Source organism: Siniperca chuatsi, linkage group LG18, assembly GCF_020085105.1.
Source record: "Siniperca chuatsi isolate FFG_IHB_CAS linkage group LG18, ASM2008510v1, whole genome shotgun sequence".
Lineage (NCBI taxonomy): Eukaryota > Metazoa > Chordata > Actinopteri > Centrarchiformes > Sinipercidae > Siniperca > Siniperca chuatsi.
Window position 1 is genome coordinate 15027154 of NC_058059.1, and position 13796 is coordinate 15040949.

At 41.0% G+C, this 13796-nt stretch overlaps 1 protein-coding gene across 5 annotated transcripts in view; it reads left to right on the plus strand.

The window, feature by feature from the left end:
- Nucleotides 1-442: 442 nt before the first annotated feature.
- sh2d3ca (SH2 domain containing 3Ca) overlaps nucleotides 443-13796 on the plus strand; it is a 54884-nt gene continuing 41530 nt past the window's right edge. Inside the window, exons 1-4 of one of the 5 annotated variants that reach the window (XM_044174332.1) lie at nucleotides 443-640; nucleotides 1989-2297; nucleotides 2410-2926; nucleotides 7375-7414. In XM_044174332.1, the coding sequence (XP_044030267.1) occupies nucleotides 622-640; nucleotides 1989-2297; nucleotides 2410-2926; nucleotides 7375-7414 (885 nt within the window). In that variant the 5' untranslated portion in view covers nucleotides 443-621. Of the gene's footprint in view, nucleotides 641-1988; nucleotides 2298-2409; nucleotides 2927-4746; nucleotides 4836-7374; nucleotides 7415-13796 lie in introns of those variants that run through there. The other 4 variants (XM_044174334.1, XM_044174333.1, XM_044174335.1 and 1 more) reach the window with 4 other exon arrangements.

Below are 13796 nucleotides of genomic sequence, written 5' to 3' on the forward strand. Positions count from 1 at the left end.
TTAATTTCTCCATAAACGTTAGGTGCACCATAGAATGATTATCTTAATTGTGCTGTAGTGTGCAGCAGCATTATGAGAGATTAACCTAATCAAACATTAACTATGTATATAAACTGTGTTGGGAAGATTAAAGCTCTCCTGGCTTGAAGTAAATAATCAGTGATATCAAAGGTGAGTTATTATTACCTGTGGATGAATTTGTAACCAGCTTTTTATGTCAAAGGGACCAAAGTCACCAATCAGCACTTCTGTTTTATACATTTTACACCCGACACTCTATCTATCTTATCAACACTTCCAGCCAGAGGGCATCCTCACATGTTCATATTTCTCTCTTCCATTCCTCTTACCATTGGTTCTCTCAGCTTTACACAGGAAGTGTAACAGTCTGCCCTGCCCCTGTCGCTGCCTCTCATTTCTCTGTATAGTCTCTTTCACACATAAAAAAACTGTGTGCAGTATCTCACCCACAGAGAGAAGCTGTGGTTCAAGGCTTCTCCTCCTCAACAAGAAGTCATCCTCCCTATCTGGCTCTCCTTTTCTGTTTTATTGCATCTCCTCTCAGATGATCCATCTGTCACCCACCTGCAGCTGATCTTTTACCTACACTGCAGCCACATCATGAGCATACGGAAACTGAGTGAGTACTGTGTGTGTGTGTGTGTAGAGCAGCTGCACTTTGTTCATGTGTTTATGCGTATAGTCTTCTGGTGTGTGAGTGGTTAAATAAACCAGTTAACCAGACTGTTAGACACCATCAGTCAGCCAGCTGCTCAGTTTTGAAACGTTTTTGTAATAATGATGACATGCAAAAATCAACTTGCATGACCCTTTTTGTTCTGCAGTTGAGTCACTTACGTTACGCAGTGTTCATTATATTTCATTTATATACACCATATAATTTAATTAGACACAGTATAAGTTTTGTGAAAGCAGGTCTTTTACACAAATAGCAAAAAATTTGCATGCCTACCAGAGACACCCAAGCAGGATGCACCCACACACTCACTCACACGCACATATACACTCACACTCACACGCACATATACACTCACACACACACACACACACACACACACAGACACATATGTTTCACTTCATAGCTGCAAATGATAGACTGCTTCTACATCTGAAGAGCGACTAGCTCTGCAAAACAGCATTTTGCTGTAACAGCCGGGCAGAAAGAGAGATACTTGTATATTAAAGCTGCAGTCACTGATTTTTTTTGCCACAGCAGAACAAGCTGAACACACAACATCTGACTTTGGAACTTACCTCATAAAGTTGTTATGGCGACCTTCTTAGCAAGCAATTAACCTACTTACACGTCTAGGAGACAGGGAACAACATTAGCATTCATTTGGAGTTGTGTTTCTGTCCACCTGATAAATTAAAGTCCTGTATTCACTCTCCTTTTGGCTCTGTTTTAGTCTTCACCAACTGCTCAGAAAACTTTCATGTTATGTCATGTTTTAGCCTATAAGATGCTCCAATATGTTCCACAGCTAGTTGCTAACTTTGCCTGCTGTTTGGTGTCGGGCAGGTGGCTGAATGAGAAGAGAATTTGTGAGTCGGAAAACCAAAACAATGAGTTTAAAGACACTAAAAAAGCTCAGTAGAGATGAGGGGGAACTGCAGTGTTGGGTTTGTTCACATCTTTCCACGTTACAACCCAAATGTCCTTACTGGCCCCAATACTCTTGAATTCTTGAATTGAACTCACACTTCTAATTTCCTCCTTAACTAAATCACCAAGTCTTTTGCAAAGCCCTCCTTCAACCAACAAAGGATTAACATCTCACCATCAATGCCTGAAAAAAATCCAACTGAGAGATTGCATGAGGATGAGTTGGTAGTATAAAAACACTGACTAAGGAGAGAAAATTCAAAACAGACTTGAGGTCAAACACATTGACCAACATCCTAGAGTTGTTACCACATGATAAGCATTTATTCTTTTTTCTTCTTCTACCTGTTCCCCTCTCCAGGTTTCAAGTGGTTCGGTAGCCTCACCAACCTCTCTTTTCGCCGCTCTACTGAGAAATCAGACTCCAAGTCTTCTCAGTCGAATTCTGCAGCAGGAGTGGGATTTGTACCTGAAGATGGCACTGGTTGTGGTACAGTCACCACGGCGAACCTGGATCCAGTTGTTGAGACAACGGTGGACGACATGGGTGCCATGCGTCCTCGCACCGCCAGCTATGTCCGCTCCAGTGACAGCTATACACACATGGGTACGCTGCCACGGCTACTGATGAAGAGGAGAGTCAAGAATAATAAAGGTAAAGCAGCAGAAGGTATGAACAATACTTAAGCAATGACATGTTTCTTTGTTTTCTTCTTTTTTCTCTGGGTCCCCCTGTCTTTGTCTGCTTTGATGTTTATTTCGGCTGTCCACCTTTTCTCTAGGAGGTTCCAGCAGCAACAAGAAGAGTAAAGACAAGAACAGCATCAGCAGAAGTCAAAGCCAGCGACCTGCAAAGGATCACAACTGCTGGCCCCCGAGGCTCACAGACACCTCATCCAAAGTGGCTGGGGACGAAGCTGGAATTAAAGCTGACACTGGGCTTGGCAAAGACTGTCTCACTGATCCCAAGACCCACCCTGAACCTACAGATGAAACAAACACCCAAAGCACCATCTCTGGACCCATAGCTGCCTGCAAAGATGTGTCGCCATCAAGTGGCTCAAGTGCTGCAATCCAACTTGAGACATGTGACAAGCAAGGCATCACCCAGGCAGGTGCAGACTTGAACACAGAAGAGACTTCATCACCTCCACTCAGCCAGGGCAGTGATCAGACCCGGACTTGTGAGGATGATGGGTTAGAGCCCGGGCCTGTATCTGAACCAAAGGAGAAGGCAGAGAGCAGAGAGCTGAGAGACAGAGCAGACAAAGGAAACCAAAACTCTGACAGCATTTACAGGTAATTATTTTTTCTTTCAAATTTTGTTTAATTTTCTTTGATGCAAACAGATCATTTTCTTTCCTTTTTTCCCTCCTTGGACAATAAAGTCACTGCAGGAGGAAAGGTTACTGATTGGGGAGGAGGGGAGAGTGCCATTCATTTAAGGGCAGGTCCTGTAACAGTTTTACCCAGATTTCTTTCACAGTAGATAATGAGAATTTTAATGAAACTAAGCAAAGGTCACAAAGAAAAAACATCTAAGCTTGTATGAATCTATGAATTAATGATTGTAGGCTATGTCTTTTAAATTGTTGGTTGCTTATTATGATAATCCCCATCACACTCAACACGACATATTGCATTTTGGTTAAACAATGAGTGTTTGATGCAGTCTGACCCTAAAGAGGTACAGTTTTCCTCCTCAGTGCTGAGGCTGGATTTCCAGAGTAGGCAACTGTCCCAAGAGGTCCAGGGGCCGCCAGAAGTTCCAGTCTTTTAGAGTGTCAACTAGTTTGTAGTAGTTTATTGAACATTTGGAAGTATTCACCACTAAAGCACAGTATCAACTAACGTGATAAAGGTCTTAAAGCTCCTGCTTTACTACCTGATCTTGAGGCCCTGTCTTGAGGAGGGTCCATGTGTCAAAGTCAGTGCTGGAAAGTAAATTACTTTACTTAAATGCAGTTTTTCCATTTTATGTTACTTTTACATTTGAAAAACATATGATCAGTTTATAAAATACAACGCATTGTTAAAGATTAAACCAGTGGTTCCCAACCTTTTGCCTTGTTACCCCTAACAAAAAAGCTGTGGGGCCTAATTTCACATTTCTATAAGTTGTTAGCAGTTCCACCAAAGAATGATTTCCTCTCATTACTCTTAACTTCTTATTTTCCTTTCGGCTGTTCCCTTTCAGGGGTCGCCACAGCGAATCATGTGCCTCCATCTAACCCTGTCCTCTGCATCCTCTTCACTCACACCAATTAACTTCATGTCCTCTCTCACTATATCCATAAATCTCCTCTTTGGTCTTCCTCTAGACCTCCTGCCTGGCAGCTCCAACCTCAGCATCCTTCTACAAACATATTCACAGTCTCTCCTCTGAACATGTCCAAACCACCTCAATCTGGCCTCTCTGACTTTATCTCCAAAGCATCTAACATGAGCTGTCCCTCTGATGTACTCATTCCTGATCCTCTCATTACTCTTAACATGGTTTTAAAACAGTTTGAAGTCCCAAGAGGTAAAATTATCCAATATTTTACAAAAAAGGTAAGATTTAGAGGAAAAAAAAGTCTTTCCTACCCCGTTAATTATCCTCAAACAGCTACAACAGTAAAATGTTGCGTACACATCAATATATCAGTATTAGCAATTTAATAGTGACATATATAATCATATGTGCATTTCTGCAGAAACAGTACTTTTAATACTTTGAGCAGATTCGGCTAATAATAACTTTGCACTTTTACTTCAGTGCAATTTTGAATGAAGAAGCCTTTACATTGTTGTATTGGCACCTGTACTTAAGTAAAGGATCTTAGCACTTCTTCCACCACTAGTCAAAATCTGAGCCCTACATTATTTCAGTTTTGTGATTACATGTTACAAAAGGTATTCCTAAAGTAATGTGTTTAATAAAATTGCCACATAGCAAATGTGGGCTTGGTCATATTCCAGCATAGAAAAGCTTTACACATAGCAGAGAGCGTGAATGAGCTGTGGGTTAGTACCTAATACGGGCGCAGCAGCACATTTTTGCCCCTGGCCCTCAAAACCGTTTAATGCGCATGCTCTGTGGGTACGCCAGGGGGCGCAAATCGGTATTAACTGCGCGTAGACCTGCCGGGGAAGTTGGACAGTTCACTCTTCACAGTTTGTGCTGACTTTGCTGTGGACAGGACTTGTCTCAGGCGATGGGTGTGAGGTGAGAAGATAACAGGATTCATTACTTCATCTTTTAAAGGCAGCAGGTAACATTGATTCCTTTTATTGATCAGATGCTGCTGGAAAGCTGCCGCACTGTTGGTGTGATGCTTCCATATCTTGCATCGACCTGCTCTGACACACAGGAGACCGACATAAACAAGCGTTTTGTGTGCTCTTTGTGTGTGTTTCATAACGTTGTAGTTGACTTATCAACAAAGTCAGAACTTTGTGGAAGGCTTTGAGGGAAAATGTACTGTAACTCCTGAAAGGTGCCCCTCTCCTCCTCCTCTCAACCGAGCAGATTGCATTTTTTCGTAGCTTTCCCGACATGCCAAGGTCTCTCTGCCTCCAGTATTCCATGCATGATAGCTGAGTGCTTGTATCGTGTTACAGTGGGATTTGCACTGCGTGTGTATGTGCATGCGTGTGTGCAGGTTGCAGTTGTGCTGGCATTCACGGGCGCGCATGTGCGAGCGTGCAGGATCTGCCATTAGTTCAGCCCAGGGACCGTGGGAAATATAGCTGTATGGTATAGTGCAAGTTCAGTATGGGCACATCAAAGAGCTCTCTCTCTTCTCTGTCTGTTCAGCCCTAAATCACAGGTCCTTCCATCTCTCAGCATGACTGTCCATTCCCTTCTCCTATTCTGTCGAAAGTGCAGCTCTTCACTTCTTTGCCGGAGTTTGCCTGCTTTTCTGGAAAACCAATTTAAGTTTATTCTCAGACAGTGTTGGTGGTGCCTTTGGTGGCTGGTAATTTGGCACCATTATGGGTTTTGTTCTTTAGCCTCATTGTCCCTCATGAAGTAAAGCATGTTAACTCCTTTGTTGGGCACTAATTTGAAAAGGGGAGGAACATGTTAAATCTGTTTAACTAGGGTTGAAACAATTAGTTGTTAATAGTTGATTAATGAATTAATCATGGAAAACATTTGTTGGGTTCAGCATCTCAAATGTGTAGATTTGATGCTTTTCACTTTCATATATAACATTAAACTGAATATCATTTGGTTGTGGACTGTCAGATAAAACAAGCTCTTTCAATACATCACCTTGGACTGTTAAATTGTGATGGTATTTCTCACTATTTTTTGCTATTTTATTGACAGAACAATTGATTGATTAATCAAGAACCTGCAGATTAATTGATAATGAAAGTACTCTACTAATACCAATTGCAGCCCTAGTCAAAGCCAATTGCAAGTCAGTTTTCATTATCTAGCCCAAAATCACAAGTTTCAGAGGGCTTTACAATTTGTACAACATGACAACCTCTGTCCGCACATCCTGGAGCCAGATAAGGAAAGACTGGGAAAAAAACTTAAACAGGAATAAGCAGGTCATTTAGGCACCCATAGCACGTACTGTATACTCATCCTCTTCCAGGTTAGGCATACATGCTGCAGCTTGTACAGAGTATACAGATGTAGCAGAGTATAATATTAAGGACATATTATGTGTAATAAGTTCAAGAGTTTCAGGAAAAGTAATCAAACAACCACAACTGGTTTTGCATAAGATTATGTGGAGCAGTTGTTTTTGCATCTGAAATATGTATTAATATCAATCCAAACCTGACTTGCAAGAATAGTTTAAACCATTTTCTATAATTTCAGAACATAAACACAAGGCATGTCAATGAGTGAGCCACAACTGGTATGCCTGACAAGGACTTCAGCTCTACTACAGTGCTTGAAGGCCTTCTTCCTATCTAGGTCTGACGTTTTCAAAGCCTCATGTATGATCGGTGTGTTTTTGTATTTACAGCTCAGTCACATTCTTTTCTGATAAATGCTGACGTTATCAGTGCAAATGATGGAGGCAAATACTTTACATTTGTACAACCATTTTTTTTTTTTTAGTTTAAGCACAGGAGCAGCTTGGGAGGGGAATGTAGAGCTCCTCTGCCGTGGTGGGACCTATTAACATTCCCAAGCCCACTGCCATGATGGGACCCTTTGATCTGGCCTCTCTGTGGTCATGTGTAACACGGCTTTACTCTGGGCCCTATGAGACTCATCATGCAATTGGGAGCTGTGCTGATTGATCTTAAAACGTGTCTGGGTGTGTAATTGCCCCTTTAGCTTGTGCTCGCTTTGTATCACAAAGCTGCACGGCAGTACCCGCAGTATGGCTCCACAGCACAGTGGGGTTTTTGACACATGATCCAGACCCATCATGAGTGTAAAAGTGTGAGTTATGGTGCCTGAGAGATTTGAGAGGCCAGCTCCATATTCAGCAACCTTAGATGCTCAGTGGAGTTTGTTATCTGTCTATTTTCCACGAAGCTCGACTGCAACAGCATTGTACTCACTGGAGGGGCTACTGCAGAAGTGGGTCATGGGAATATAGCCATGTTTTTTGTCTGTGGTAACATACACTGCACCTGTTACAAGACCAGATCAAACACAAAAGCACCAGCATGTGCACATGTGTGTCGATATGTACACACAATTTTGACAGAGGTTTACAGCCCTTTTCCTGTTATTACATTGCCTAACATTTCCCCTCTTTTATCTCTTTTTTTTTCTTCTTAAGCCACATGGAGCCAGTACAGAGCCAGGCGGAATATGTCCAGGTAAGTCTGCTCTGTCCAGGTGTGTGTGCATCTGTATCTGCCCTTGTCCTGTCCTCTTCTGTCTGTGTGTATGTCCTTGAATATGTTGTATGATTGTACAGATTAATGTGCTCTAAAAAGTAACTCCATAAAATCAATTTCACTTTTACTCAGGTAGATTTTAAAACTAGCACTTTTTGTTCTGCTTATGCAAAATGTCAATACATTAACAGTACTGATGCTTGATTAAACCACTGTAACACTTTGTCCACCACTGGTATTGGTGATGAATGTGAGAACACTATAAGGTTGCTTGTAGATAATGGAGAGACAACAATAATATAATTTTTACTTAACTGTCTTTTTCTGTCAGTGACAGACATGCACAATTTCCTCCTCTCTCCCGCATTATTGAATTAGATTTTTTATTGTGAGCGCTCAGATGTAATTGTGGGCTGATTATTAGCCCCTAGTCTTCAGCAGTTATGCTCATTTCAGCAGGCTCACTCTGCATTTAGCTAATTTGGTCTGCCATTTAGCTAATTGTATTTGGAGTGAAGTGCTAATGTCAGCACTGTGCAGCTAGCCAGCAGTCTGCGCTGCAGCCAGTAGGTGGAGCCATACACTAGAGTTGTGAACTCCTTAAAGATCAGAGAGCATCTGAAGCTGCTTCATGACCTTGGAGATGGATGATAGGGATTAATGCATCCTATAGACCGCAAACACACATTAATACAGATATTGGACTTTAAACTGAGAGAAAAAGTAGGAAGAGCAAGAAAGTGAAGCTCAAAAAGGAAGGAAGGAAAAATATGAGAGAGGGAAAGAAAGACTGAAGTGAACTGTTGAGCTCTTGGGATCAGATTTTTTTATTGATTGTACATCACAGGCAGGGTGGTAAAAGCCTTCTGCTATGACCCTGACCTGTCTTCCTTTTGTAAAACAAATATATGCAACTTCCTCTGACCACAACATATTGACTGTAGTTAATTCCCACCACACTGCCTCGCGTGTTAGGATTTTAATGTTGTAGGCAGAACAACGGCATTGGAAAATCTGCATTTTTTGCATCAATTTCTCATCATTGAGAATATCGGCTTGTTTTACTGCTGTGTTTAAACATAACTGATGTAAACAAAACTTAATATCATCAGAAAACATTTATAAGCTACAGTGAGCTGTTTAGTATTACTGTAGCGGTGGTAAGCCACCCAGATCCTCTCACATCTCGTCTCATCATCAATTTACTTAGTAGATGAACGCCTAAAGAACTCGTTAAATAGTGCCTCTGCTCTTTTCTCCTGAAAGTTAATGTTTTATTTTATAAAAGTGTATACATTTTTTATGATGTTAGTGATGTGGTCTTTATTTCAGGCGAGGTGATACACCTCCGCCATAAAACACTGGGCTGTGTATTATGGCCTGTCAATCAATTTGGGAGTGATAAGATCCAATTGTCCTACAATTACTGATCTTATAATTTAGCAGCATGGTCACATAAAATAAGGCATTTCTTATGTGATTATTATTGCTATAAGTTAGGCTTTTTAGGGGCATTTCTGCCTTTATTTGGTGGACATTTGAGAGGTAACAGGAAGTGCACTGTAGGCCACCAGGGCGCCTCTATAACTGGTATTTAATACAATTAACGTTACTCTCACGCTGATACGAAATGACGCCTGACTTTTTTTGGTTCTGAAGTTCTTCAATTTTAAATAAGCTTGACATTTGTGAGTGCTTTTAACATGAATTTTTATAATATTTCACACATGTAATATTGGATGAACACACAACAAGCACATCATTCAGATTTTAAAAAGCAAGACGAGGAGCAGGGTCACTGATTTCTGCTTTAATCCCCAACTCACCTACTTTTTTTTCAAATACTTATACATGTTTTGTCACCCGAATTAGTTTATTCTTTCCTTTTCTCACTCTTACACTCCACAACAACCCGTCCCGCCACCACCCACCGCCCCACCCACTCCCTGAAAGCTGCCAGCACTCCCTCCATCTCCTTCCATTTCTGTGAAACATTTATGACAGCTGATGTTTAAATCAGGAGCTGGCCTCAGTGTTCCCTGTTATAATAGGAAAGACCAGGCCAGTGACTCTCCCCCGGTTTGTCACATGTGCACGCTCACACACGTGTACACTTATTTACTCACATACACACACACAGTATCACACATGCATGAAATGAAAATGAGGCAAAGTTCGACAGTGAGAAAGACAGACAAACTGATATGATCTGAATATGCCCAAAGAAGATAAGCAATCAGTAAGAAAAGCCCCTGATGCATTTAGGGCAAGTTATTCATCTTTTAGGCTTTATCATAAAATATCCATCATCATTAATTTTTCATGCGCAAGTACGGCCAGTCAAGCAATATCTACTGTTTTTGTTTTTGTGACTTTTAGTGAAAGATGTAAAAAGCAGTTTTAAAATGGTTGGGGTTGGTTTGTTCAGTCAAAGTGTAAGCTTGTTTTTGAATATTGTGTATGACGCGTATGTGTGTGGCTACTTGCTCTATGATTGTGTGCGCTTGTTTTTGCCTGCAGCCCAGCCCTGCTTTGTCTCCTGTCCTATTTAGTGGTTTGGAGCTACTTTGATGGTAGGGGCAGGAGGGGTTTGGTTCATATGAGGTTTATTAACATATGTCTGGCACTTGACTCACACTGGTGCTCTAAAAAAAAATATCTTTGTGTGTGTGTGTGTGTGTGTGTGTGTGTGTGTGTGTGTGAAGGGGCTCAGCTGTGTATCTGTGTGTTACTGCATGTTTGATTATGCGAATGGTTTGAATTTCCAAAATCTGTATGTGTCTGTGTGCCGCCTGATTAAATGAAGGCAGTGCCCTGTGGGTGCATGTACGTGTGTGTGCGTGTGACTATAACAGTAGATTGAATTAATGTGGCGCCTCTGTAAATGAGAGGGGGTGTAAACTGTCAGGGCAGGCCCTCGGTAACACACCCCTGGTAAGTCTTCAGTTACTGTTCCTTCACCGTGCAGACAGACTGACAAAGACTCAGACTCAGACACATGTCTGCACACACATATAGTACAAACTCTGTGTTTACTCATCATGGATTATTGCATAAATCAGTTTATTTAGGTCACCAAACAGAAAAGGGCCCAGATATGCACAGTATTTTTTTATGGCACATAGTTGTCATAAATTTGCCTTAGATTTGACTCTTGGGACATGGACAAAATAACAGAAACACCTTAAAATGCAATGCTGATACCAGTTTTTTGAAACCCACGATGTTCAATCATGATAGAGTTTTCCATGGCTACACATATAATTTTTCAGTGTTTGTAGCTGACGCACCAGCAATACAAGATAATAATGACAATGCTAGCAGGTAATGTTTACCATGTTAGCCATCTTAGTTTTTAGCATGTTAGCATGCTAACATTTGCTAATTAGCACGTCAACCTCAAGGTGGCCTTGAGGAATAGTCAGGGGATTATCAAAGTCAGTAGGCTTCATCCTCTGGGGACCATGAATGTCTGTAACAAATTTTGTGGCAATCTGTCTACTGTAGTAGATGTTGAGATATTTCCCTGAATAAGTGAAAACTTTGACCTGCTGATAGGGCTAGAGAAAGACTCAGAGGATCACCAAAGTCAATAGGGTTCATCCTCTGGTTATCTGTGCCACATTAACAACATCTATCCAATAGTTGTTGAGATATTTCAGTCTGAACCAAAATGGTGGGCTAACCAACCAACTTTGCCATCCCTAAGAATGACTATCAGCAAGCTCACTTTGCTAATTGGTTTTCAACTTAAAATGACTCGTTTTCTAGCTGCCTTTGTAATGATGATTTACAGTACAGTGGTCGCTGCCTGAACTCCTGGTGCTATAGTCATAAAACACTGAAAAACTGTGTGATGTGATAAAGAAAAAAGTCTAAAAATTCCTAATACCACATGTAAAGTACAGGAAAACTGCATTAGCAAAGAGGACCAGTGGTCACAAGCACACTGAGTTGAATCAATACCTCTGAGAGTCTCAGAAAAAAGCTCAGATTTTTACTGCAGGGCTATTGTATTCTCAGATGTTTCTGTGATTTTGTCCACCCACTTCAAGGTCAGCATGCTTGTGCCACTAAGCAGAGAATAATGACACATTGACCTCTGTAAGACCATATTACACACTGCTTTATTCATGCTAAAGATGTGTCTAGTTTCACGCATTTGTTTAAGGCTAAGTCATATTAATGTGATTAAAGCAGGACAGCTGATTTTTAATTGCGCTATTTCACACCTAAATTCATATTTTCTGTACAGACAAAGTCACAGCGTTTCCAGCAGGCCTCTTTCTCTCTCGCTGCATCATTATTGCAGGCTGATGTTTCAAACAGGCTTTGAAACACATATCTGGTGGTTCGATACGGATTAACCAGTCGGTGAATGGGGTCCACCCTGTGAAAACACACTGATGACAATCAGACACACACACAAATCATTAGCTGTACCCTCTTAACCCCCAATGGAGCCCGTCCTTTGTTTTTAGACACGCACGTGTGCACATATGGACACACATAAAGATATGTGTGTACATATAATCTTATTTCTGTGTGTCTCTTTTCGTCTCTCCCGCACATACACACATTGTACTCTATCCCCTCTCACACTCTTTATCTCTGTGTGTCTGTCTCTCTCTTACTTACACACACTCACACACTCACTCCTTTCATTAGTGGGATGCTTGTAGGCACATGCAGGGATTCTCCATTGTGCTCCCTATCAGCCTGCGGGATGGGGCTCACTAATTAATATTTAACTGAAGATTGCCTCCAAGCAGGGGCGGAGAAATAGAGATAGAGGTCTGGAAGGAGTGGAAGGTGGAGGGATGGCCATGGAGGAGAAGGGAAGGACAGAGGAGAGAAGGGAGGGAAAGACAGGGATCAGAGACAGGAGGACATGCTGGAAGGAGGAGGTTAGGCTAGTGATGAGAGGTCGGGATAAGGAGGAGGGAGAGATGAGGGGAGGAGCACGGTGATAAGAAGGGTTGGAGAAAGGTTGGATTCGATAGAGCATAGAGAGGGAGGGGGGAGAGGGAGTTGAGGGAAACGAGAATGCTGAAAAGAGAAAGCAAAGGTTCAATGGATGGATGACAGTAAGAGTAACAGAGAAAAAGAGACAAAGAAAGTGACTAAAATGGAGGAACGAGTATCTGTATGCAAGTTTTCTGACAGAGGCACTTGTGAATGCAGAAAATGAAAGTAAGATGGATAAAAAGATTTAAAGGGAAGCAATAGCGAATAACAAAGTAAGGATGAGGCAAGGAAAGAAAAAGAACAAGAAAGACGATTCAGGGTAATGAAGTGTAAACGACACTAAAGTAAGAATGAGACTCTCTTTAGTCGCAAAATGGAACGAAGTTACAACCATTTTTCTTTCAACCTGTGTCTGTGGAGAGTTATGTCTATTACATTAAAGAATCTTAAATGAGATGGAGCAGCGAAGGCCATGGCTTGATGAAATGCCCTGGACTGTGTATTACGATAAATTGGCACATTTATCTCCATAATGAAATATGTAACAATAGCAGTTTTTAATACAACTTTGTTATGTTGACTCACGTCTTAATGAATTACACTATGCCCATATAAAAATCTGGACTTGTGGACTGGACTGTGGACCTTTCGGTTGGTTGCACTAGTGCATAATTGTCATTGGTTGTTTTAGCTGCTACTACTTTTATTTAAATGATGTGGGATTCAGACAAAAAAATCAGGAATTTACTATATTTAGGTCTGTAAGAGATTTATAATATTGGCATTTCAATAAATTCAGTTAATTGTCAGCCCAATTCAAGCCATAGTTCTTCTTAGCTTCTGGAGAAAAGCAAGTAAAAAGTTACTGTTGCACCAGAATAGCTGCCCCTTGACTGTTACATCGTAGTGCAGAGCACAATATATTTTTCTCTGTATCAAGAAATGTCAGAGAACATGGTGTGACTCAGCTGGGGTAAATCTGTTACTTTAATGTCACAGCTCCCCACAGCAGCCATTTGATATCTGTTTGACTTAACATAATTCATCGGAGGATGCAGAATGACATGTGGAAACACAAGCCAGAGCACTCAGAATGTATTTTGCTTCAAAACAATGAGAGGATATGCTCCTCTTAGCAGTATTCTTTCACTTGTGCAAATCAAAATTCGTAATATAAAAAGTATGTTTTTAAAAGTATAATTTTGTAGATTGGGTTTTAGCTAATGCACCTTACAGTGCAATACATTTTCATTATGACCTGTCTGAGTGGGAATTACACCCCTAACATTGCCAATTTGAATGCTAAACTCATAGCTATAGCGGATCATATATGTTTTAAACTCTGCATCCATCATGTTGTCACTTGTGTTTTTCCCACAGCATGCATTTTGGG